At 55.5% G+C, this 25,458-nt stretch overlaps 1 protein-coding gene and 1 long non-coding RNA gene across 4 annotated transcripts; one reads left to right on the forward strand and one right to left on the reverse strand.

Annotated features, from left to right (window-relative positions):
* Positions 1-6: 6 nt before the first annotated feature.
* Positions 7-14,166, forward strand: FAM78A (family with sequence similarity 78 member A). Its single transcript, XM_029921140.1, has 2 exons — positions 7-905; positions 11,135-14,166. Exons 1-2 carry the CDS (start codon positions 583-585, stop codon positions 11,661-11,663), a joined length of 852 nt encoding a protein of 283 aa, XP_029777000.1. The 5' UTR covers positions 7-582; the 3' UTR covers positions 11,664-14,166.
* Positions 14,028-25,457, reverse strand: LOC115277042. 3 transcript variants are annotated; one of them, XR_003902187.1, is made up of 4 exons: positions 25,267-25,457; positions 17,087-17,260; positions 14,752-14,876; positions 14,028-14,400 (listed from the first exon to the last, which is right to left on the reverse strand). It is a non-coding gene; the product is annotated as an uncharacterized LOC115277042 (long non-coding RNA). The 3 variants fall into 3 exon arrangements; XR_003902188.1 differs by lacking the exons at positions 17,087-17,260; positions 25,267-25,457 and adding an exon at positions 16,695-16,883; XR_003902189.1 differs by lacking the exons at positions 17,087-17,260; positions 25,267-25,457 and adding an exon at positions 15,229-15,292.
* Between the last annotated feature and the right edge of the window lies 1 nt (position 25,458).

Below are 25,458 nucleotides of genomic sequence, written 5' to 3' on the forward strand. Positions count from 1 at the left end.
CCGCGCAGCGCCGCGCTCCTCGGGGACCCCGCGGGCGGCCGGTGCCCGGCGCTCGCCCCCGAGGGCGCCCGAACAGAAACTGCTCTCGCATTGATCGGGCCCCGTTGGGCGAGCGGCCGGTGCGTGCGCCCCGCGCGAGCGCGTGCGGAAGGCAGGCGCCAGGAAGCGCGGCGAGGGTGCCGGCGCCGCGCAAGGGACGGAGCCTTCCTTATTTATGTGTCTGCCGGCGTTCGCCTTCGCCGCCTGAGGACTTCAGGGAGCGTCTCCGAGCCGCGTTCCCCGCGCGTGAGGCATGGACGGGCTGGATGTCTGAACAACATGATTATCCATTAGCCTCCAAACTTTCCTTTTTTTTTTTTTAACCCAAAGAATATCGGTGATTTTTGTCCACTGCTAGCAGCAGAAGAGAGAACCCAGGGCTCTTGAAATGCAGCAAAATCCTTATTTATAAGCAGGCCCGAGTTAGTGATATGCAAAGCCCCCGTCCTCAGTGAATTTTTCTATCCTATGGATACCGGTCTTGAGATTTGAGATTGGAGAGCAGTACTGACTGCACTGGGTCCCGTGGCCTCCGTCCTTTCGATGCCCAGTCTCCTCTGGGACTGCTGGCCTTCCCTGGAGATCAGAGCGCTGCTTTGTGCCATGGGCTGTATCCAGAGCATCGGGGGCAAAGCCAGAGTCTTCAGGGAAGGCATCACTGTGGTTGACGTGAAAGCCTCTATTGACCCCATCCCCACCAGCATCGATGAGTCCTCCAGCGTGGTGCTCCGCTACCGGACCCCCCACTTCCGGGCCTCGGCCCAGGTGGTCATGCCACCCATCCCCAGGAAGGAGACCTGGGTGGTCGGCTGGATTCAGGCGTGTAGCCACATGGAGTTCTACAACAAGTATGGGGAGCACGGCATGTGAGTAGCTGGGGGAAAGCTGTGGGGAGCGTGGAGGCGTGGGGTAGGGGCGTGGGGGTGGCGGACGGGCCCTGGCCAGGGCGGGAGGGGGCCTTTAGGCAGCCACGGGAGGCCGACCAGGGGATCTCAAGGGTTTGCCTGTTGATTCAGATTGGGGTCATGGCTCTGGGTCCTTTCCTCCTGCTGTCACCGGCCCCTGGGGTTCCCGCGTCCTTCCCTTCCAGACGCTGAGAAAGCGGAGGCGCGTTCCACCAGGTGCCACCTGGGGCTGCTGGAGAGGCCGAGGCTCGGCCCCCCGGGGCGCAGGCCTCCCTGGGGGGTGCCTGGGCGACGCTCCGGAGGAGAGTGGGGCCCTCTGATGCCTCTGGAGTTAACCGCACCGTGCTTTGTACTGGGCTTGAACTTGTCTCTGCAGTGTTCTCACACGCACATCGGGACCGGGAGGGGGTGGGGGCTGTGCTCTGTTGTTCCTCTGGTGTTTTGTTGGAGACGGTGGCCTGTTTTAGAAGCCAGTCTGTTTCAGGTATAGCGTTTTTCTCTCCCTGAGGCAGAAGGCCGTTAGACATCCTGTGTCGGTGTCCAGAAGGCTCGAGAGGGGGCCCTCACGGCTGAGAGGAGTCCGCTGGCCTCTTCTCTCCAGCCTGGTGTCCAGAATGTTCCCAGGACAACACGTGTCTTGGTGCAGGACACGGGGAGCCGGGCCTTCCTTCCTGGCGTGTGCTGGGGTTCTGGGGACGGTCCTCCAGGGGGGTGGAAAGTGTAGAGGTGGACAGAAAGGAAAGCTACTTGGCTTCCGGGGCCGAGCTAAGATAGGGAGGTGAAAATCGTCTTCCTGGAGCACGTCCCTCGGAGAGAGCGAGGCGGGCCCCGAGGACGGCTTCCCAGTCGTGCCCAGGGCCGGGCGTAGACACGGTCCCACAGCCGGCCTCTCCGGGTGCCCGCTGCCTCCCGGTTCCTCAAGCAAGGAGCAGAGCAGGGGGGTCCCCGGGACTTGGGCCTTTTCACGGATTTCAGAACGTCCCTGGCCCCTCTGAGATGAGAGGCACTGGGGAGGGGGTGGGGGGTGGCGGGACACTAAATCTTGCTGCTTCTCCTTCCTGACTGAAGTTGTAAGGCAAACGGGAGAAACGTGGTAAAGCGTAAAATGAGGGCGTATCCGGGATCACCCCACAGGGGCGCATGTCCCTCCGTCAACCTGATGTCTATACCTAAACCTCTTTAATTCTCCAAAGGGGCTTTTAACTCGGTGTGTGTGTCGGGCAGTGGGGGCGAGGGGGTGCTGACTTTCCACCCCCAAGAAGGGAAGCACGAGTCCTAGTTGTTCGGCGTGGACCCCGTCCTGAGACGCCTCAAGTCGGAAACCTTTTTGGATTCTGCAGGGGATCGGGGGCAACGGACGAGACACAGAGGCAGAGAGTTTTCTAGGGGTTTCAGGCAAAGCCTACGTTCTTCCCGAGAAGGGTAGGGAAGGCGGAGGGTCTTACTGGCCGTGGAAGGCTACGAGCCCCGGGAGGAAGAGGGGGAGACCGGAAGGGGCTCAAGGTCTCCATTCCACGGCTCCGAGCGCGTGCAGGCGCTATTGCTGGAGTCAGGCCTGAGGCCGGAGGCCTGAGTGACTTTCCCTTCCTGTGCAGTCCTCGGTTCCTGGTTAGAGGAACCGGCGCGCACCTAGACCGCAGGCAGGCAGACCTGGGCGGGAGTCCAGGCTTCGCCACTTTCCAGGAGGTGTGACCTCAGCCACTCTGACCCTCGGCTTCCTCGTCTGCACACAGGATGTTTGTCCTGCAGTCGGCACTGTGGCGAGCCCACGGTGGTCTTTAACGTTGCTATTATGTGATCGTTATTGTCTCCGGGCTGGGGGCCGGGGAAGGGTCAGCTACAGTGTCTGCAAAAAGTTAAGAATCCGGGCTGAATTCGGCCAGATCAGACTTCTCCTGGGAGTGAAGTTTCTCCTGAACCCAGGTCTCCCTCTTTCACGAAGCACGCACTTCCTGACTTTTAAAAACTTAAAAACAGAGCAAGTCACGAATGATTTGAGGTCTCAGAGGTGGAAGACCGGTTTGTGTGCTCTCTGTTTGCTTCCCTTTGTTTCCTCCTCCTCCCCCGCCCCCCACTCCCACATCCCCCTGCACCTGCTCTTCTGCGTCCCCACTCCCGGCCGGATAGGACCAGCCCCAGAGAGAGGCAGAGCCTGAGGCTGCCTGGACAGGGGCCGGCGGAGCCATCCCGGCCGGTCACTTCGAGTGCCGTGGGACAGCTGCCGGGGCAGACCAGGAGAGGATGCCCCGCAGGCGGCTCTGGGGGGCCAGGGAGAGCTCCGCGCTAGGTGAGCCCCTGGGGGCAGAGACGCTGACCGGAAGCAGCCCTGCTCACCATTAATCAGCAAAGTCGTATTAGAAAGTGGAATCAGCGGAGAGCGTGGCCCCTCTGATCCGGGGCAGAGCTCTATTCACCGGTGGCCTCTGCAGAGGAGGAGGGCTTGTTTAGAGAAAGCCTGATGTCCGCTCCTTCTTGAGCGGGAAGGGAAGCTTCTAGGTGTGATCTTCCCAGCCCCAAACTACACTTTTCCCTATTTTTAAAAGACACTTAATGTTTATTTAATTTAGAAAGAGAAAGAGAGAGGCAGAGCATGAGCAGGGGAGGGGCAGAGAGAGAGGGAGACACAGAACCGGAAGCAGGCTCCAGGCTCTGAGCTGTCAGCACAGAGCCCGACGCGGGGCTCGAACTCACGGACTGTGAGATCATGACCTGAGCTGAAGCTGGAGGCTCAGATGCTCAACCCACTGAGCCCCCCAGGCGCCCCCGCTTTTTCCTATCTTTAAGCCCCCCGACACGACAGCGAGAAGTAGCCAAGGAGGGATCGACTAGCAGAGACTGCAGGCAGGCTGCCCCCGTCCTGTGTCCCGTAGGCTGTGGGGCAGGATCTCACTCAATGCCAGGAGCGCTCCGCCTTTGCCGTGACCACCAGACACGGCCCGATGTCCCGGGGAGGGATGGAGAACGCCGGACTGGACCCAGGCCATCGGGATAATTAGAATGAAACCCATGCGCTGGGCCTCAGTGGCCGCCGGAGACGGCCGCCAGGTGGCAAAGGTTAAGGTTAGGGCTTCCGTTCTCTACAAACGGGCTTGTATTCAAAATATTAATTCCAAATCCTTAACCGAAACCCGTAATACCCCTCAGCGTTATCCCTGCTTAAAGTAATCTCTAATCCAGGAGAACTTTGCGGAACGACATCCCGGGCTTGAACTGTTTGGAGCGGAGCTGTCACACATGCCACCTCGGTCACTCCCCGATGGCTCGAGGCGAGAGTCGTGAAACGCCGGGCTTCTCTGGGCCAACTTCACGGGGTCCTACACGGCCTTCGGGCCACCCGCGTTGCTTTCAAAGCCACCCCTCCCCCCAAAGGGTTGGAGACACCTGTCTTCACAACCCCATCCTCCGCCATTCTTCACCCACCACCTGTCAGCTGGCACAGCCTTCTAAGTGACAAGTCACAGTTTCTAGCCTGTGTGGGAGACGTTTCGTGTTGTCCCTCGTTTGCCCTTCTCTGGAGCCCCCCCGGGAGGCTGATCCATGGCCGAAGCCAAAGGGCAGACTTGGGGGTGAAGGGGGGGATAGCTCAAGAGAAGGGGTATCTCAGGGTGGATGTTGCCACCTCCCCACACCCTTGTCCACCTGGTCCAGCAGAGTGAGGACCCTAGCTCCATCCTACACCGGTGCCATGACCTTGCGCCCAGTCTTTCAGTGTTTCCGAGACTCCCTGTTGCCATCTATGAAATGGGCAGAACGGTCCCTTCCCTCACTGGGCTGCTGTGAGCGGGTAAATGAGATAGTGCACATTAAGAGCGCCGCACAGTGCCCGGCGCACACCACGCGCTCGATCCCCGGCAGGCGTCAGCGTCATAGCTACTGTGAGTTCGTTATTAAATGCGGGAACCTGGCGGAGTCAGCGGAAAGATCGCTGTGGTCCAGCCGCTCTCTCTTCTGGGGTTGGCTGTCCCCGACGCTCCTGCAGCGTGAGAACCTGGATCCATGAGACCTGCAAGGGGCTTTCCAGCCAGCACGCGTGGGGACACCAGCCTCGGGATTGCAGGGGGGTGGTGGGGAGGGGCCGGGCAGGGGTGGAGGGGTGGCAGGACGCGGGGGCCGGCTGAAGGACAGAGCTGCCCCGGCTCCCCTGGTCTCCCAAGCTCGCTCTGCTCCAGCGGGCCACCACGTGGCCTCTTCCTGCAGCCCGGGGGGGGGGGGGCTCACAGAACAATTAATCGGGGATGGAGCTTCCTCTCTGGGACCGGAAGGCCGCCTCCCCCGTCTGCTGGGCCCTGGCGAGGGCGGTGTGGGTGGGAGAGGGAAGTCCTTGTTTCCAGGCTCTGGGGCGGGAGGAAGTGAGGGGACTGCCCGGCCCCAGGAGAGCTCCCCACGGACCCGCCCCAGCCGAGCCATGTGCTGCAGACCCTCACCTTCCGAGCGCTGGAAACAAAAGCTGGCCGTGCCCGGAGCCGCGAGGGGGCACCGGACAGCCGGTGCAATGGGGGAAATAACAGATTATGTCCTGAGCCCTTTGTTCTTTGTTGATCGGCTCTGGGTAGAAACGAAGCTGATCACTAATGCCCAGGGTTGGAGGGGGGATGGACAGCCTCCCATGCTGTTGCGGGGGGTACAGTTAAGGGATGTTCTAGAAGGAGTTTGGTTGGCTCTGTTACTCTTCAGGGCTGATCTACCTGTAGAGTTTGTCTCAGAGTCTCGGAGCGCCTGGCCCAGGGCCTGACGTGGGGTAGGCATCAAAAACATGTCCTAAACAACAAAAACCTGCCGAACGCATGGATGGAGGAGCCAGGGCGGAAGGACGTATAGATGAGGACGGAGACTCCAGCACTGTTAACACATTAAAAAAAGAAAAAAGTATAAGGGGGCGCCTGGGTGAGCATCCGACTGTGACTCAGGTCATGATCTCACAGTTCGAGATTTCAAGTCCTGCATCGGGCTCTGTGCTGACAGCTCGGAGCCTGGAGCCTGCTTGGGTTTCTGTGTCTCCCTCTCTCTCTCTGCCCCTCCCCATCTTATGCTCACTCTCTGTCTCTCTCTCAAAAATAAATAAAACATTTTTTTAAAAGTTGTAAAACATGTAGGGTAGGAACCCGTTTTTGTTAAAAAGAAAACACTGCAAATGGGAACACATCCTGTGTGTCTATGCAGAGAAAGGTCTAGAAGGATGTTTACCAAAGTGTGCGTAACCTCAGCAAGGTGGGGGCAGGCGTGGAAGATGTGGCTTTCCTTTCTCACTTCATATACGTCTCTAAGTGATTTTGTTTTTTAAAGAGAAACACAGCTTTTAGAACTAAAAATTAAAAGTAGGCTCTGTTGGTCCTTTCTGGGGGACCTGGTGCTGGGGCCTGGGTGAAGGGGGAGGCTGGGCTTGCTCTTTGGGGGAGCCTGGGAGCAGGCAGGAAGGGGGGCACACCCCCAGACCCTCCCTCAGAGATCAAGTGCCTGGAGGGAAGGGGCCAGCCCAGCAGGCGACCATATGGGGTAGAAATCAGGAAACTGGACTCCCAGTTGCAAACCTTTACAGGATTTAAACTTTTTGCAGATTGTACAAAACTGTGGAATCTGTGAAACTGGGGACTGGGCGAGGTAAGCCCTAAGAGCCCGGGAAGTCCGTCTGAGGCCCTGGGACCAGCGTGGGCACAAAAGCCTCCGTCCGGGCAGGCCTCTTGCCCTCAACCCTCAAGTCCTTGCTGTAAATGAGTTTCTCAGAGCGTCTAACAGGTGTCAGTTGTGTGATGTGAAATAATACCGAAGTGATGAACTCATTTAAGCCTAAATACAACTGTAGTTTGATGTTTATTGTATTTTGAGAGAGAGAGAGAGAGAGACGGAGATAATGATCCAAAGCACAGGCTCCAGGCTCTGAGCCGTCACCATGGAGCCCACGCGGGCCGTGAACTCACAAACCGTGAGATCGTGACCTGAGCCGAAGTCGGCGCTTAACCGACAGGGCCGCCCAGGTGCCCTGGGCTACAATTGTAATTCAAAGCAATGTATTTATTTGAATGTATATTGGGGGGAAATGTATCTAGGATACCCAATGTGTTGTTTCCATGAGTTTCTTAGGAAAAACTAAATGAGGTTTTTAAAAAATGATTGCTTTTAAGGAAGAGACTTAGTGAATAAAAGTACAGGAGGTATATAGGACGTAGACGGGACCAAAGTGAACAGAGATGGACAGTTTGGAAGCTCCGCTCTGAGACCCTGTCTGGGTCCACTCTGGCTTTGGGGTCTAGAACTCAAACTGCAGTCAGAGCCCCTGCAGGGGTGGGGAGGGGATCCCTGGGCACAAGAGGGGCCCACTGTTTTGCAGGGAGAGGCTGAGCAGTGGGGAGAAGTGTGCTCTTGTTGTCCAAGGTCACTGAGGGGCCTGCCTCCCCCTCCCTCCCAGGCACCGCCCTGGGCACTTCCCTTCACCCTCCACCAAGCAGGGCTGCCCCGGTCCAGCTCCTGGCTGGTGGCTGAGCCTGGAGCCACCAGTGATGCTCCCCGGCCCCCAGGGGTGGCGCTCAGCGCCGCCCCCACCCTCCTTGGTCCCCAGGGAAGGCCTTTATAACCCCTTCAGACCCACACTCTTGAGCAGTTGTGATGCGCAGAGCTTGTGTATGTGCATGCGTGTATGTGTGCTTGCCCACACACGTTTGTGTGTGCACATGTGTGTGTGAGTGTTGGGCCAGGGTCTGCTAGAGTTCTGTGGGTAACGGCCTCTGTGTGTGTGTGCACTTGTGCGTGCATCCGAGCGTGTATGTGCGCGCACATGTGCGTGTACACATGTATGTGCACGTGCCGAGGGCGGGTCTTCTGAAAGCTGCAGCTAAGAGCTCACTCAGGCTGCGGGTCCGGCCCGGCCGCTCTGTGGTCGTGTGACCTTGAGCTAGGCCTGTCCTGTCTCCAAGCCGCTTGTACAGAACGTGCCCCTCCGACGTGCCCCAGGGCAGCTGGGGAGATGCGCTGGGGGGACATACGGACGCAGGGTACCTGGCACATCCGAGGTGCTTAGTGAACATGACCGTTGTCACCGGCGTCGCCGCAGGGGCGGCCACTCCAGGTGGGATGATGCACGAACCGGGCAGCATTGGGCACGCTCAACTCCTTAAGGAGACCCCCTTTGGGAGCCCGGGCCCTGAAGGACGGGCTGGGCAGGCTGCCCACAGTCGCTGATCCAGGCCACCAGCACGTATTTGTCTAAAGCCGGAGGCCTGGCCCCTGCCCTTCAGCCAACGGTCACATGGTTACTTAATCACCCCTGTGCACGCGCCAGGATGCGGCAGGGCGAGGGCTGAATGGCATCGGCTCTGGGCCACCTGGCCGTGTGGATTGGGTCAGGGTGGGCTTCTCCGGGGGCTCCAGAGCTGACTGGCACAGGTCCTGGCAGAGGGCCCCGAGACAGGAGGACACAGCAGGGGCACGGCCCGGGAGAGGAGCTGAGAGCAGCTGGTGGGCCAGGAGCCTGGGGAGGGTGTGCACGCGTGCCTGTGTGTGTGCCCGTGTGTGTGCGTGCGTGTGTGCGCATGAGCACAAGGGGCCCTGGGCTTCAAATGCATCAGCTTTAAGGGCCATGAGGGGTCATGGCAAGTGTAACAGGGTTGAAAGGAGGAACCGTGCAAACATTTGTGTTTTTTATAAGATCATCCGTGCTTCTGAGAGAATGAATACTGCGGAGGCAGGAGTAGAGTCTGGGAGGCCGGGGAGGAGGGAGGCGTCCTGGCCAGGGCGAAGGCAAAGGAGAGGGGAGCATCCAGGAGGGTGTCCGGTGCCCCGAGGGTGCAGGGTCCTCTGGTGGCTGCTGCTCTGCAAACATTGGTGACTCACCAGGTGCTCTGCAAACGTCTGGTGAGTGGATGAGGGCTGGGGATCGCCATGGAACAGGGGACATGAGGGAGAGGGAGGAGCCTGATTCAGACGTGTGTGTGTGCGCAGTCCTGGGAGCCTGGCTCACACTTTAAGTGGCCTCTGTGCACCACAGCCCATTCGTGGTGCGTCTGCCGGGCAAAAAGGAGAGGGTTTGGTATGTGCAAGGCTGGGGTCCCACCTTGCCCCTCTGTGCCGTGGAGCAAAGAACCGAGGGTCTGACTTGAAGTTCAAGGTCATTCCAGAACAAACAGGGAATCTGAGAGGAGGCAGTAACTGCATGGAGTTCATTCCTTCCCAAGCCTGTATAATCAAAAAGGCTTCAGATCGGTCAGGGTGGCACACCTCTAAATGCCTTCCAACATGGTTTCCGGAAACTTCGATGTATTGCTGTTTATATATTTATATCGATGCATTTAATCATCACAAAAACCTTGCAAGGTGCATAGGACTATCCACAGTTAACTGATGAGAAAACGGAGGCTCAGAGATTTGTAACTTAATCAGAGCTGGTAGCTGGACTGAGGCTGGGTCCTGGCTGGTGTGTGTCCCCCAGAACTTGTGCCCTTAACTGCGTTCCCTCCCACCTCCTCGACGCGGGGGAAGGGAGCCTGGGGCCCCCGGGGAACAGAGGCAGCCCATGCTGCCTGTGATGATTTGAAGACAAATGTCCCGGAACCTGATTCTGAGTAATATCCCACATGAGACACGGCTGTCTGCTGGCTCATGAGAAGTGCCACCCGCCTGTGACTGAGCCACGGCTTGGGCATTTCGGGGCTGGTGGGAGAAGGAAGCCCGAGGCTGGGGGGCAGCGGGGCAGCCGCTCTGGTGCGGATCCCCACTCCCTCCAAACAAGCCGGCTTTTAGGGAGAGAAAGTGAGCCATTGAAGACAAATCTCCTTTTGCAAGTTTCCTTTCTGCCTTAAAAAGAGCCCTTTTGCAGGCGAGGATGGCCGCTGTGAGAGCACAGAGTGGGTGCTTTCCAGGAGCCTGGGCACAGGCTCGTTAGAAACCCAGGACAGGGACCCTAAGCTCCTCCCACCCACGGTCGCCGCCTGCGAGGGGGCCCATGACCGTGGCCGCCCAGCCGTGGCTGCTGTGGCCTGGCGGCTCTCGGGGCCTGGTGCGGACCTCAGAAATGGGAGGTCCCTTGAGCCGCTGCCCCAGTTCCCTGGGAGCTTGATGAGCTCAGGGCCCCGGGCAGGAGATGGCCTGGTAGGCAGGTGGTACCCTCCTTTGTGACTTTTTCAATGAAATGAACAGAAACCAGAAAGGAAATAAACAGGAGAATTAGCAAAATCACAGGCCTCTTCATCCCTCTCAGAGGGGCCCCGGATTTGCTCATCGCTAACATGAAACGATGCCTTTTGGTAAAGGGGCGCCTCACTTGATAGGGATACGTTACGCCTAATGAAATTCACTGTCTTACAACCACTGTTGAGTTCAGTGGCGTTAAGTACGTCCACAGCGTTGTCTGTTTCCAGAACCTTCCTGTCTCCACCTGGAACTCTGCACCCATTCACCGTTGACTCGCCACCCCGACTTCCCTGGTAGGCACTGTTTCACTTTCTGTTCTAGGAATGTGACAGCCCGAGGGAGACCTCCTATAGGATGTGTCCTTTCGTGTCTGACTTATTTTACTCAGCACAAGGTCTTCGAGGCTCACGCTTGCTGTAGCACAGTGCCACGTTTCCTTCCTTTTTGAGACTGAAGAATACTCCATGGTGTGGACAGACCCTGTTTTGTTTATCCGGTCCCCCATCGATGCACATTTGGGTCTCTTCCTCCTTTGGGCCACCGTGAATAACGCTACTGTGAACCAGAATGCATTGGGCAAAGTCCTGTGTTCATGAGGGGACCGCTGGCTTACTCCTTGTGCAGAATTCTGGGTGCAGCAGGCCCCGACCTTTGGTGTGACGGGTGCTCGGGTGGACACGGCCCTGGATGAAGTCTCGGCCCGGTCCTTGCTGCTTGGGAAAAAAAATCCAACCCTTGGCTTCACTTTCTTTATCAGATGGACATGATTGTTGATGAGTGTCTAAGGGTTGCCTCCCCGGATGCTGCTGGTGCCCCCAGCCACATGGGAGCCTGTGTCCCCAGAGCCACTTGGGACAGGTTTGTGTCCTCTTCTGCCTGAGAGTGAGTGTCATGGTAACAGTTGCAGTGGCTGATTTGAGACAGTGCAGGAGAACAGGATGTGGCTTTGGCGGGGGCCGGGTCTGGGGGAGTGCAGACGTGACAGTGGAGGTCTGCCTGGCGTCTGGCCCCCGCCCCTGGGAGCAGCCCGGTGCTCGGCTGACTGAGCCAACTGGCCTTCCTGTCCGCAGGTCCAGCTGGGAGCTCCCGGACCTCCAGGAGGGCAAGATCGAGGCCATCAGCGACTCGGACGGGGTCAACTACCCTTGGTACGGCAACACCACGGAGACGTGCACCATCGTGGGCCCCACCAAGAGAGACTCCAAGTTCATCATCAGCATGAACGACAACTTCTACCCCAGCGTCACGTGGGCCGTGCCCGTCAGCGAGAGCAACGTGGCCAAACTGACCGACATCTACCGGGACCAGAGCTTCACCACGTGGCTGGTGGCCACCAACACCTCGACCAATGACATGATCATTCTGCAGACGCTGCGCTGGCGCATGCAGCTGAGCATCGAGGTGAACCCCACCCGGCCCCTGGGCCAGCGCGCCAGGCTGCGGGAGCCCATTGCCCAGGACCAGCCCAAAATCCTGAGCAAGAATGAGCCCATACCGCCCAGCGCACTGGTCAAGCCCAATGCCAACGACGCTCAGGTCCTCATGTGGCGGCCCAAGTTCGGGCAGCCGCTCGTGGTGATCCCGCCCAAACACCGGTAACCAGGGCACCCCGCTAGGCTAGACTCGAATAATAACACTGCTCCAACCCACATCCACATAAGACTCTCAGTCATTCAGCAAAACACAACCACTCTACCTTCTTGAGCGGGCGGATCTCACTGTGCAAATGCCCCGGGGCGGCCTCCCCCAGCCCCCTTGGCACCTGCTTCCTTTCGGGGAGGGGGAGGCCCGGCCGGGACGCCTGACCCCACCTGCCCCTTCACCTTGGGTCTCCTTCCCTGGCGATTTCAGCCACTCACTGGCAAGCCTCCCCGAAACAACGGCTTTTTCAGTTCTTCTTCTTTTTTTAAACACCTCTTTCCGAGGTTCAGGGGTGGGAGGAGGCGGAGCTGGTCGTGACCCTGACCGGCACTGCTGCTGATCTGTGAGTGGCGGCCCCCACGGCAGCCCCCCTTGTCCTCTGTCACGCGGCCTTACGTAGACTCGCTTTGCCAAACTTCTGCCTTAAGCTGAATTTAAAGGAAAAAAGCCCAAAACAAAGACAGCCCAATCTCTTTTCTACCGGACTGTTCACCTTCTGCCAGAAGTGAGGGAGGGGGCAGGGTCAGGCCAGAGAGAGAGGGCGCCTGGACCCTCCTCCCTGGGCGGCTTCTGAGAGGGGCAGGGGACAGATTTAGATCCAAAACCAGCTGCTGGTTCTTTTGTTTCAGCAGAAACAAAACCAGACGGACCACCTGATGAGCCCCCTTCTCTCGGCTCAGGTGGAAAATCCCGTGCCCTGCCCCCCACCCCCCTGCCCCAGACCTGCGGAGAAGGGCTTCTCTCCTCTCTCTTCTCCGCAGCCTTAACTTGCCTGGGGTGAGTCTGGGAGGAGAGAGGGAGGGTCAGCCCAGGGGATTTTCGCCATCTCAGTCCTCAGCACCCAGCCACAGACGGGCCCGCCTTTTCCTTTACCGTCCACACTGGCCCCAAACGCCTGGAGGGCCAGCCACCTTGAGCCAGATTTAGTTCCAAGGTAAGAAAGGCAGGGAACTTCCCTTCTGGCTCCTTCTCAGGGGATGTCCCTTCCGGGCGCTCTAGCGGGGAGCTGTGGACGGGCTCTGGGTGCCGGTGTCGGAGGCTGGGGGGAAGCTGCCTGGGGTGGGGGGCACCCAAGGATATGTGGTCCTGGACCTGGGGAGGCCGGGGAGGCCGTCAGCAGACACCCTTCTGCTGCTGATCCTCAGGGAAGCAAAGCGGGGCCTCGGGCTGGCACCCAGGTGCCACGTGGGGCCATGGTTGACAGGCTGGTCGGGGCAGCGTGGCCTGTCTGGAGGGCCACCTTCCTTCAGGTCCAGGGTCCTCCAGGGCCCCAGGAGGGTCCTGAGTGACACCAAGCTCTCTGGGGGACCCCCACGGAATCCCCCTTCCTGAAGCTTGCCAAACCCACACGTCACCTGGCCCTGGGTTTCCAACGATCATCCCCAAGCACAGAAAACCATCAGAAAAAAAAAAAAGAATTCATTTCTGCTGCCGATGAGCCACTTGGATGAGCCGCAGTGACAGCATGGGGGACGTGGGTCACCGTGGCCTGCTCCCTTACCCACGCGGTGGTACACTCATTCAAGGGGTGCTTTGCGTCCACACTGTCCGTCAAGCCCCGCGGCTGACAGCAGGCCCACAGCTGTCCTGGAAGGACAGGACTGTGGCCCCAGCGCGCTGCCCGGGAGCCCTTGTCAGGCCCTGACCTTCCTCGGTTCCCCCTGCTGTGTACGGAGCCCTGGCCGCCAGGGAGGCAATAGCCTCGAGTGAAGGGACGATGGGTCCCAGCTCTACCTCTGGGGAAGGGCCGGGTGGGGGGCACGGGGGCCAGGTGACGGCGCCTGAGGCCGGGGACAGGACCTGGCCTCCTAACGGAGCGGCCCTTGTCTGCACTCAGGTCTTTCTTGTACTAAAAAAGGAGGAAGGGCCCTGAGCGAGGGGTCAGGAAGCCGGAGTTCTGATTCTGGGCTGGGTCACCATGAAGGGGGTCTTACTGTGCCAGGGGGTGGCGGCAGGAGAGAAAGGGAAGGGGGCGGCCCTGGACCAGTGGGGACACACTTCCTGAGCGTCAGCAAGCCCTCTTGCCAGGGGCCAGCGCTGTGCCCACTAGGAGGGGGCCTCCCCGCCCCGGCCTACTGCATGCCTGGACCCCCGCTCACCTTCCACCCCACCCCCCGACCCCCCCTTCTCTCTGCCCCTCCCGGCCTTCCTGAAGACCCTGGAGAAGCTGCAGGTCCGGCCAAGGACACTGGGCTTAGCTTGGGTCCAGTCCCCGGCCTCCTCCCTGTCAGGAGCACAGACCCCAGGCTTTTCACCTGGGTCCCCAAGTCCTCCGTGTCCCCCTTTCCTGGTGTGGACACACTCCTCCAGCAATAAGGGCCATCCGCGGTCGTGGAGAGTACTGTGAAAACAAACCAATGCACTTACCAGGAGGCACAAGACTCTTGAAGAACATGTAATATTAACCTTTTTAAAAAGCAACAAATATTCACAAAGAGAAATAAAATGTAATTTTAAAGTAGGCCTGGCCAGGATCTGGATGTTTCTGAAGCGCTGGTTCATTCTGGGGTCGATGGCCCGGGACTGTGGCCATGGGCGTGAGGGCATTGGGAGGTGGGTCACTCTGGGGATGTGTCCTCTGCTGTCTGCAGCCCTGGGGCATTGAGTCCCAGCCCAAAGGGCCCCTGGCTGTGCCCCGTGATGAGGGGGACTGCAGGCTCGAGGTGGAGGCAGGACCTGGGGGCGGCCTGGCTTTCTGGAAAACAGAAGAAACCCACGTGACAAGGGGAGTTTGTGTCCCGGTGTGCCCTTACCCCTGGACCTTGCAAACCTGTCTTCACACGGAGAGCGGAGGCACCAGGACTGCGTCCGTCTAGAACGTGGCCCTGTGCCCTGCCCGCGGCCAACAGGTGATGAAAGGGGCTTGCCTGGGGTCCGAGCCCACGTAGTAAAAACTTTCTTTTCCTGAGAACGTTCTTGTGAAAGGATGGGAGGTGGGCGGGCCCAAAGGTCCTGGAGTGGGTGTGGGCTCTGAGGGCGGACCAGGGGTCCCTGGCAATTCACACGAGTTTGGCTCATACACCAAGCTTCTCTGAGCCCTACTTACCTTGTTTGGAAAGTGGGGATTCTCTGGGTATCTGCCTCCCAGCTGCCACGGTGAAAACACAGGTTCTCCTCAGTCTCCGGGTGTTAACTCATGGAATCCTCACCAACCACGGGTCTTCTTGGGATCTGCATTTTATAAATGAGGAAACTGAGGGACAGAGGGGTCGAGAAGCTGCCCAAGGCCACGCATCTGGGAAGAGGCAGAGTTGGGAGTTTTAACCCTGGCCGCGGAGCCCATGTCCTGACGGCTGCACACCCTCAATCTTGGTGTGTTGCTGCAGAGCATACACTTGGTGCTCACTAAGTGTCAGTGACTCTTAAGAAGGCCCCGTGCCTTTGGCTCACTCCATCCTGGGCTCCCCTGGGCAGGAAATGCCTCTCCCCTCCCATAGGAAGGTTGTGTGCAGCGGGCAATTCCCTGAGGCCCACAGTGGGTCGGGCCCAGGGCTACCCGGTCAGCTGCAGACCACAGGCTCACCCCCCTGCCGGGTCTCGGCACTGCCCCAGAGGGCAAGGGGTCCCCCCATTCCCCTGGGCATTGGGGATTCAGCTTCTCCTCTGGGTTTTCCACATCGCATCCTGCATCCTGTCTCCTGGGTCTGAGACACCAAAGCAGGAAATTGCATAACAGGGCCCTCTGGCCGCCCTCCGCCCAGATGGCTTTATGGGTGGTACAAGTTCAGTGTTGTGGTTTGGCTTTCGGTTGTGGAGTCGGCTCCTGAGCTCTGCCTCTGAGAGAGCATGGTGTGTGTGTGTGTGTGTGTGTGTGTGTGTGTGTGGACAGGGAACAGGGGTGCAGGCTTAGCCCATGGTGGGATCACATCAGGGTAGACCCAGGGCTGCTCGAGCGTTTGAACCTCCAGGCTGATCCGCAGCAGAGGGTGCTCAGGTGGCAGCCCACACTGGGGGTAACCTTCGGGGGAGGGGCGGGGGATGTGCCAGCAGGGTGGCCGTGAGTGTAGCGGATTCCAAGCGGCATTTAGTCACACAGTGGAAGCCCTCCCGCCTCTCTGGCTGATAGCAGGTTAAATTTAGAAGTCCCAGAATGGGATGAGACACAGACACCAGACTCGAGCCAGCTGTCACAAGGTCCCCTCCAGGAGCAGGGCCTGGGTGAGCCGGCTGTCTGGGCTGGGTCAGGCCCACCTGCCCCGGGATGCCTGGGAGAAGCAGGCATGCCAGGACCCCAAGCGCAGCCTGCCCGTCACCTCGGGCCCCTTCTGGGGAGAGCCCAAGCTCTGGACTCTGGCTCCCGGTCAGGGCTTCAGTCCATAGAGGTAACACCACTTGCTGTGGTCCAAGAAGGAGACAGCTTAATGGGAAGCGCAGGGGTGATGGCTGCGGGCACTGTCAGGGCCCCGGACGTTTCTATCGGCCCACACGTGCTTCCTTACCTCCGGCTTGATTTGCCTCTTGGTCACCTTCTGTCCTGCCTGGCTGCCCCACAGACATTGTTTCCCCTCTGACTGGGGTCTGGGCATTGGATCAAGGCAAATATTGGAAGAAGCAAGCAAGAGGTTGCTGTGCACGCACACGACCCCAAACGGCCCGCACAAGCCCTCGGCACTCAGCCACGTCCTCCAAGGACGCACATCCAGAGTGAGGGCTTCGGGGCTGGAGGGCCCTCGAGGTGCCTGTCATTGCTGAGCACACCCAGTATAAAAGGGGAACTTTTACCGAGGAGGAAACTGGCCCTCAGAGAGGTCACTCAGCTGGGAGGCTGCAGAACTGGGTGGGTTTCGAAAACGGCCGTCTCTCACCCTCGCTCTGGCTGCGCTCTCCCGGCCACAGCATCCCCAGCCTTTCCGCCCTCCAGGCCCACCGGCCTGCCCTTAGCCGGCTTTTGCCAGCCGTGGTGGCGCAGGCCCCACGCGTGGTGCTGAGCATGTCAGCGGCGGTCCCGTGGACCCTGGAAGGTGAAAGTTATTAAGTGCAAGAGATCACCTCTGGGCGAACGAGCTCCGTCTCTGTGCTCATGACCAAAGTCGGTCAACCTGCGCCACCGGCGAGGGGCCTGGCAGGAGCCCCCGCCCGCCCCCGCCGCTGCTGCCCCGGCAGGCTGGAGGGCAGAGACGGGATTAGTGCCTCCACCGGCCTGAGGGCCACTGCCGTGCTTCATATTTTATGGTCCCTTTTTAATCAGACAGATGACGGGCGGCAGTTATTGGCAGCGAGCGAGACGCAGTCAGAGCCCTGCGCTATTCTTGGCTGCCACTCGTCTTGCTGAGTGAGGTCGGCCGCGTGCCTGACCCCGCATGCCTGCGCTTCCTGACGGGCAGGCCGGGGCACGCCCCCCGCCCGGCCCCCCCAGCACGGCAGCTGGGCTCAGCGGTCACCTGCACGCGGGGCCGCCTGCGGACGGCTCTTCGGTGACCCTTCTTCAATGTGGCTAGAGGCACCGGCGACATCCAGACAGCGGTATTGGGTCATTCAGGATTCTTAGCATCCGCACCAAACACATGCTGAGTGCCAGCCCGTCGGGCAAGTGGATCTCAGCGTTGTTTCCTCAGCTATGTTGAGATAGAGTTCACATATCAGTTATTTTTAACATTTATTTTTGAGAGGCGGGGAGGGGCAGAGAGAGAGGAAGATACAGAATCGGAAGCAGGCTCCAGGCTCAGAGCTGTCAGCGCAGAGCCCGATGTAGAGCTTGAACCATGAACCGTGCGATCATGACCTGAGCCGAAGTGGGATGCTCAACCGACTGAGCCCCCCGGGCGCCCCAAGGGTTCACATATCAAAGAGCTCGGCGGTGGCAAGGGTACAGCTCACTGGCGTTTATTCACAGATTTGTGCAGCCAGGACCCCAGTCAAGTTTGGAATGTTTTCATCACCTTAAGAGGATACCCTGTCCCTACTGGGTGTCACTGTCCCCCAAGGCCCCAGCCCTGAGCAACCTCCGATCTCTGTTCTCTCTCCATCGAGTCCCTGCTCTGGACGTTTCGCGTTACTGGAAATACCCCACGTGGGCTGGCCGGTGCCGGGCTCGCTTCCCGCAGCACATCCTCAGGGTCCCCGCGGTGCAGCGTGCACCGGCACCTCCATTTTGACAGATACACTTCTGATCATCTCCTGTGTGTGCGCGGAAGCAGATGCGAGGCGTGTGCCGTCCTGGGGAGACAGTGCGCTCTGCCGACGAGTCCGCAGGGGGCCACACGAGAGAGTGGGGAAGCAGAGCCACCAGGGAGGGGCCACGGCTCTCTGCAGGCTCCTACCACGCCTCCCGACACCCCTCCGTCCAGTTAACTGTCCGGCGGTGGCTCTCTAAAGGCGCTGTCACTTGTGAAGGAAGAAGGTTCTGGGAAGGAGAGGAAGAGCCTGCACCCCTGCCGGTCAGGAGGGAGTTCTCCGGGCTCCTGGGACTGCATGCCCTCTTCCTTCTGTACACCTGCCCCGCCTGGGTCGGCAGGCCTGCTCCGGGCCCCGGCTGCATGACCTTGAGCAGGTGACCTTTGCTCTCAGGTCTTGGTTTCGGGAATAAGAAGGGTCCCTCTCCTCGTAGGACTCTGTTGGACGCCCAAGGGTTAATTGATACAAAGTAAGTGGAATGGTAGTTTCTGGCACACAGTAGGTGCTCAGGAAATTTGACCTATTGATACTGGTTGGCTCCTGAGGCTGTTTCCTCATCTGTAAGACGTGACTACAGTCCTTTCCTCATAGGGAAGGACTCGGTGAGATCAGCAAGCAAAGCCCTTAGCACAGGGCCGCACAGGGAGCCGGGTGCCCCATGGGGGGTAGCTGTTATTGACCTTGTAACCGGATGTAAAAGGATGTTCTTTTCTGTGGTTTCAGCTGATGTAGAAGATAAGAAACAAAACAATGCTGTGAGGGCCCCTCACAGGCCACCCGCGCTGGAGGCGCCCAGGCACCGAGCAGCACCGTGGCCAGCCTTGGCCCACTCCCCGCTCAGGGGTGTAAGTGAGGCGCGGCGGAAGGTGCAGGAGAAAGGAAGTCCACCGCATGGAGGCCTCTCCGTGCACCACGCGCTCCTTGGGGTGGTGGCTTCACTCCAGCCCCTCGCCAAGATGGCTGTCCGTGCCAGCCCGTCTGTGCGTGGGCTCGGTCTCTGCCCGCTAGGTGCTTAAGGCTCAGTTAACGTTCACTACCATCACGTCTGTTGGAAACCATCCCGAGGAGCTTAGATGTGTGGTCCGGGATGTAAGGCTGGCTCTATCGCCTGCCATCTTGGTGTGTTGGTTTCTTCTGAGTGTCCTCAGCGCCCTTAGCTGAAGACGTGGAGGGTCTATTCTTTGTTATTCATTGTGATAACATACTCCTAAGATTTACCGGCGTAACCGTTTCTGAGTGTTCGGTTCTGTGCCATTACGGACACGTTGTCAGGTGCGCGTCACAGTTGTCCCTCTCTGGGACCTGGGCACTTCACACAACGCAAGCTCTACACAGCAGCTTCCTTCCCTGCAGCGTCCCCGGCAAATACCTCTCTACTTTCTGTCTCTGGATGGGACGCCTCTAGGGACCTCAATCAGCGGAATCATAATTTGTCTTGTGACTACTTCACTCAGCACCGTGTCCTCAAGGCTCATCCACAGTGTAGCGTGTGTCAGAATTTCCTTCCTTTGTAAGGCTGGCTCTTACTTCCAAGGCATTTCGGTCTGAGGCGTGGGTCTCGACTACCCAGAGGCATCCTGGGGTTACAGCCTAGTCCCCGCTGCTCCAAGTGAGTCATCAATACACCAGGAAATTACAGAGCTGCACAAGGAAGTCCATGTGTGGTTCATTTTTGGAAGATTTCCCTCCCAATTGGTTAAAATAATAAAATTCCAAGTGCTTAAAGAGAGAAATTTTTCTCATCTGGAAAATTCCCTTAACTGGAAAGCGCTATTCTCCATGAAATGAGGTTATTTCTATGCGTGAATAGGAGGTCCGAGTAGGAGGAAGCATGTTAGAAGTGCTGTAGCCAAGGTGGACTTCAGGGTGAGCTCTGAGACGGTCCTTTACTGCACCCTTGGCGGGGGGCGGGGGTACACTTGGGCTTCCCCCTTTAATCTGGGCACGCCCCATCCCAAGATGTGGTGGGGACAAGAGGGGGAGACCCAGGGTGCCCCACGTGACCACCAGCTGGGGTCCTCATTGCGAATGACCGGCAGAGGCATCTGCCCTGACGTTCGGTGATCATTTGGTTTGGCTGCAGCTCTGGCTGCAGCAACGGAAAGCCAGCTCTCTTTGGGACTTCCTCTGGAACCTCTGATCCGTGGGGAGTTCGGGGCCTCAGAGCACAAGCCTGGCAGTTGGCCAGGTGTGAGCACCAGGCACCGCAGAGCCGCGGATTGAGCCGTGAACACAGCACTTATCCGGATGTTGTTATGGGTGAGGCCAAGGGACTTCCCTTAAACAGCCTGCCGCTTCCTGTGACGCCTGCTGAGGGGAGGCCGGCGCGGGCTCTGCAGCTGTCCCGACGCTCAGCGCCAACCACAGAGGGGCCGCCACACAGACGTGCTCCATCTCCCTCTGCTGAATGAGAGAATCCAAGGCTCTGCTCCTGACAGGAAGCCCAGGATCCTACAGGAACTACGGGTGTGAGAAACAGTGGTGGGGTTGGCCCTCATTGGTGGCGTGATGACCATGAAACCCAGCAAGGTCTAATTCCTGCCCGTGAGGAGGACCCATCGTCCTCTCCTGGGAGGTCTGAGGGAGGTGGACACCCTAGGAAAAGCACCACTTCCTTCTTAGCTCGACAGAGGTCTTGAAATCCAGCCTGAGAATCCAGACAGCGAGGTCCCGCGGAGAATCTCTTCCTTCCCACGGCCACGCCCCTGCTTTGTGGCACATCATTTTGGAGGGCAGGTAGGAGGAACAAGACAGGGAAATCCATTATCACTTCCATCCAGCCTTGTGCACAGAGCACTGAAGCAGGAAGAAAAAGAAAATGCATAAACAGCGGTGCCTGCATGGCTCAGTGGTTAAGCTTCTGACCCTTGACTCAGGTCTTGATCTCAGGGTCATGAGTTCAAGCCCTGTGTTGGGCTCCACACTGGGCATGGAGCCTACTCAAAAAAATTGCAGAAAGGGGAGCCTGGCTGGCTCAGTTAAGCGTCTGACTCTTGATCCCAGCTCAGGTCATGATCTCCATGATTTGTGAGGTCGAGCCCTGTGGTGGGATTTTCTCTCTCCCTCTCTTTCTCTGCCCCTCCTCTGCTCACGTTCTCTCTCTCCTCAAAGTAAATAAGTGAACTTAAAAAAATGTTAAGGAAAAATGCTAAGGGTCCTTTGCATTTCCACATGAAATTTAGAATCAGCTACAGAAACAAAAACAAAAGTTCATGTTATCTGTGAACAGAGTTTAATCTCTTCCTTTCTCATCTGAACGCCTTTTATTTCTTTTTCTTGCCTTCGTACATTAGCTAGATCTTTCCGTACAGTGTTGGATGGACAGAAGAAGTGAGGATGGACATTCTTGCCTTGTTGCATATCTAGCAAAATTTCACCATTGAGTATGATGTTAGTCATAGGTTCTTTTTTTTAAACGTTTATTTATTTTTTGAGAGAGACAGAGAGAGGGAGAGAGACAGAGCATGAATATGAGCATGAGGAGGGTCAGAGAGAGAGAGAGGGAGACACAGAATCTGAAGCAGGCCCTAGACTCTGAGCTGTCAGCACAGAGCCTGATGCGGGCTCGAACTCACGAGCCATGAGATCATGACCTGAGTCAAAATTGGACGCTTAACTGACTGAGCCGCCCAGATGCTCCTAATGAGGCCAAAGAAGGTCCCTTCCGCTTCTGTTTTGCTGAGATTTTGTTGAATGCTTTTTCCGTATCTAGTGAGATGATCATATGCATTTTCTTTTTTACTCTGTTAATGTGGTAAATTGTACGGAGTGATTTTCAAATGTTAAACCCACCTTGAGTTGCTGGAACAAACCCCACTTCGTCATTATGCATTTCATTTTTATACACTGTTGGGTGGATGGCTAACCTTTTGTTAAGAATTCTTAATATCTATTTTGATGAGTGATTTGTTTCTGGTTTTATTATATATCTTTGCTGCATTTTGGTATCAGAGGAATGCTAGTCTCATAAGGTGAGTTGGGAAGTAGTCCCTTCTCTTTTTCTGCAAGAGTATGTATGTAATTAATATTATTTCTTCCTTAAATACTTGGTAGAGCTCACCAGGGCTCATTTGGACCTGGGATTTATTTTATGGGAAAATTTTGACGATAAATTCGATTTCTTTATAGCTATAGGGCTATTTAAGTTATCTATTTCTTCCTGAGCAAACTTAGATGATTGTGTTTTGCAAGAAATTTGTCTACTTCAACTTAGTTGAATTTATTGGTATAAAGATACTCATGATATTCCTGATTATCTCTAAAGAAGTTGTAGTGATGTCACCTTTCTCATTTCTGACACTGTAATTTTTGTCTTTTTTCCCGTCATCAGTCTGGCTAGAGATCTATCAATTAAATTGATTTTCTTAAAGAACTAGTTTCACTGATTTTTCTTATTCTGTATCCTATTTAATTCATTTCTGCTCTGCTCTTTATTATTTCCTTTCTTCTGCCTATCTTGGGTTTCATTTGCTTTTATCTAGTTTCTTATTAGACTGCTTTCTTCTTTTTAAAATATAGGCATTAAGTGCTATAAAATTCCCTCTAAGTACTGCCTTAGCACCACAAATTGTGATTGGTTGTGTTTTATTTTAATATAGATACACTTCAGTTAAAGCTATTTTCTAACTTATTTTAAAATTTCTTCTTTGAGTCATAAGTTATTTAGAAATGTGTTATTTAGTTTCTAAATTATTTGGGGATTTTTTAGGTGCCTCGTTAGCATAGCAAATAGAGTGTCAGCCTCATAATATTTGGGGAGTTTGCAGATACCTTTCTCTTAATGTCTTCTAATTTAATTCCACTGAGGTCAGAGAATTTACTTTATATGGCTTGATTCCTTTCAAATTTATTGAGACTTGTTTTATGGCTCAGGATGTGGTCTATCTTGGTATCTGTGTACACTGGAAAAGAAAACATATTCTACCGGGGAGCCTGGGCAGCTCAGTCAGTTCAGTGTCTGTCTCTTGATCTCAACTCAGGCCTTGATCTCAGGGTCATAGGTTCAAGTCCCACCCAGCATAGAGCCAAGAAAGAAAGAAAAGAAAGGAAATAAAGAAACAAAAAAAGAAAAGAAAGGAGAGAAAGAAAGAAAGAAAAAGGAAGGAAAGAAAAGAGAGAAAAAAAAAAGAAAAGAGAGGGAAAAGAAAGAAAAAAAAAGAAAATATATTCTACGGATACTGGGTACAGTGCTGCATAAATGTCAATTATGTTCAAGTCTTCTATCGCCTTATTGATTTTCTCTTTACTTCTATGGGTTATTGACCAGGTTATTGAAACCTCTGACTATAAGGGGGGGTTTATCTATTTCTTCTTCATGTACTTTAAGTCTCTGTTATTGGGTGCAGGAACATTCAGGATGCATGTACTCTTCATAAAAGGATAGATCATGAAACAACTGTGTATTCCCCGGTAATGTTCTCGGCGCTGAAATCTATCTTATTTGATACAAGTATGGCCTCTCCAGCTCTTCAGAAAAATTCACGTCGGCATGTGATCGTCTTCCATCCTTTGCTTTTTCACCTACTTGTGTCTTATACATCTGGTTTCTTAGAGACGGCACGTAGTTGAGTCTTGGTTTTTCTTTTTTATCCAATTTGACAGTCTTGGCATTTTGATTGAGGAATTAGACTCTTTACATTTGTTGCACTTGTTGATATGACGGGGTTTAAGTCAATGGTCTTCCTGTTTATATTCTATCTGTCCTATCTGCTCTTGGCTTCTCTTTTCCCTTCTTTTTCTGCCTTCTTTTGGATTAGGTCTTGTGATTTCATTGTACCCTCTTTGTGGGTCTATTAGCTATACCTCTTTGTTGTCCTGTTTGGGTGGTTGGTCTGAGGTCCACCCACACATTCTAGCCTGTCGTCGGCTGTCTTCAGTTGGTGCTCCACCATTTGGGGGTAGTAGATAAACTCTAAACCAGTATACTTTCATTTCTTCCCTCCCCACATTTTTGTTATTGTTGTCAGACATTTTTCTCTACCCATGTCATAAAACCTGTAAGGCATGGTTTTTATCTTTGCTTTAAATAGATACCTTCTAAAGAGACTTGAAAAATACCTTCCTAAATCTTTATGCTTACTCATGCAGTCGCCATTTCCGATGCCTTTCCTATTTCTTCTCCCATCTCTCCTCTCTTTTTTGGGGACTCTCATTCCACAGGTTATTTGCAGTTCATCACAGCCTCTGAGTGCCGTCCAGGACGGTCTTACCTCAGACATCACGGTTTTCATCTCTAGTTTGATGTCAGTCTTTTCCATGTCACTATATAACATGCTCAGTTTCTCCTCTAGCTTCTTAGACATACAGAATACAGTTTAAAATTTTTTTTATGTTTTCTAAATTTATTTTTGAGAGACAGAGAGAGACAGTGCGAGCAGGGGAGGGTCAGAGAGAGAGGGAGACACAGAATCTGAGGCAGCTCAAGGCTCTGAGCTGTCAGCACAGAGCCTGACGTGGGGCTTGAACCCACGAACCGCGAGATCATGACCTGAGCCGAAGCCGGACGCTCAACCCACTGAACTACCCAGGTGCCCTCAGAATACAGTTTTAATAAGGGCTTCAAAGTTCTTGATGACTAACTTTATCATCTGTGTCACCTCCGGATCAATTTCAGTTATTTGATTTTTCTCATTATAGACCGTATTTCTCTGCTTTTTGCATACATGGTAACTTTTTTTTTTTTTAAGATTTATTTTTGAGAAAGAGAGAGAGAGAGAGAGAGAGGAAGGAGCAGAGAGAGAGGGGGACGTACAATCCAATGCAGGCTCCAGGCTCTGAGCTGTCAGCACAGAGTCCGACACGGGGCCCAAACCTGCAAACCTCATGGTCATGCCCTGAACCGAAGTTGGACGCTTAACTGACTGAGCCCCCCAGATGCCCCCATACTTGGTAACTTTTGATTGGATGCTGGAAACGGTGAAATGTATCTTGTTGGGTCCTGGGTAGTTTTGTATTGCTGTGAGTTTCCTAAGTTTACTTCTGGGATTTTGGAAATAGTCTGATCCACTTGGGTCTTGCTTCTAGGCTTCGTTACATGGGATCAGAGTGGCCCTGTGTTTACGACTAATTTTTCCCTGCTACTGAGGCAAAACCGTTCTGAGTGCTCTACCCAGTGCGAGGTGAGCTACAAGGACTTCCACTTTTGCTGGCAGGAACCAGCCCTCTCTTCTGCCCTAGACTTCCGAGGCTCTGCCTCTGAACACAGAGGCCTGTTGCTTTCTCTCCAGACATAGAATTTCCTCAAATGTGCACACTGATCGCTACTTGGTTAATACTTGAGTCTCTCTGCAGAGCCAGGGTCCAGAGCCCTCTCTGTGGAGCCCTCTCCTCTCCTCTCTGATTTCTTGAGAACTCAGGGAGATCACTGGGCTCCACTTGGGACTCTCCTGCGCTGTGGCGGTCTGGAAATGTTCCTGAGGCAGCAAACTGGGGCAGCGGGAGGGCTTACCTCTTTGTTTCTTGACTCAGTATCCTTTGCTGCTTAAAGTCGACCGTCTTGAAAGCCATTTGACTGAACTGTCAGTCATAGCAGAGTAAATCCAGCGCCTACGCATTCCTCTTGCTGGAAACTGAAAAGCTCATCACCATTTATTTGGAAATAAAACAATCCGTGGGCCAGCGTCGCCCGCTTCCACATCTT

Source organism: Suricata suricatta, chromosome 13 (genome assembly GCF_006229205.1).
Source record: "Suricata suricatta isolate VVHF042 chromosome 13, meerkat_22Aug2017_6uvM2_HiC, whole genome shotgun sequence".
Classification (NCBI taxonomy): domain Eukaryota; kingdom Metazoa; phylum Chordata; class Mammalia; order Carnivora; family Herpestidae; genus Suricata; species Suricata suricatta.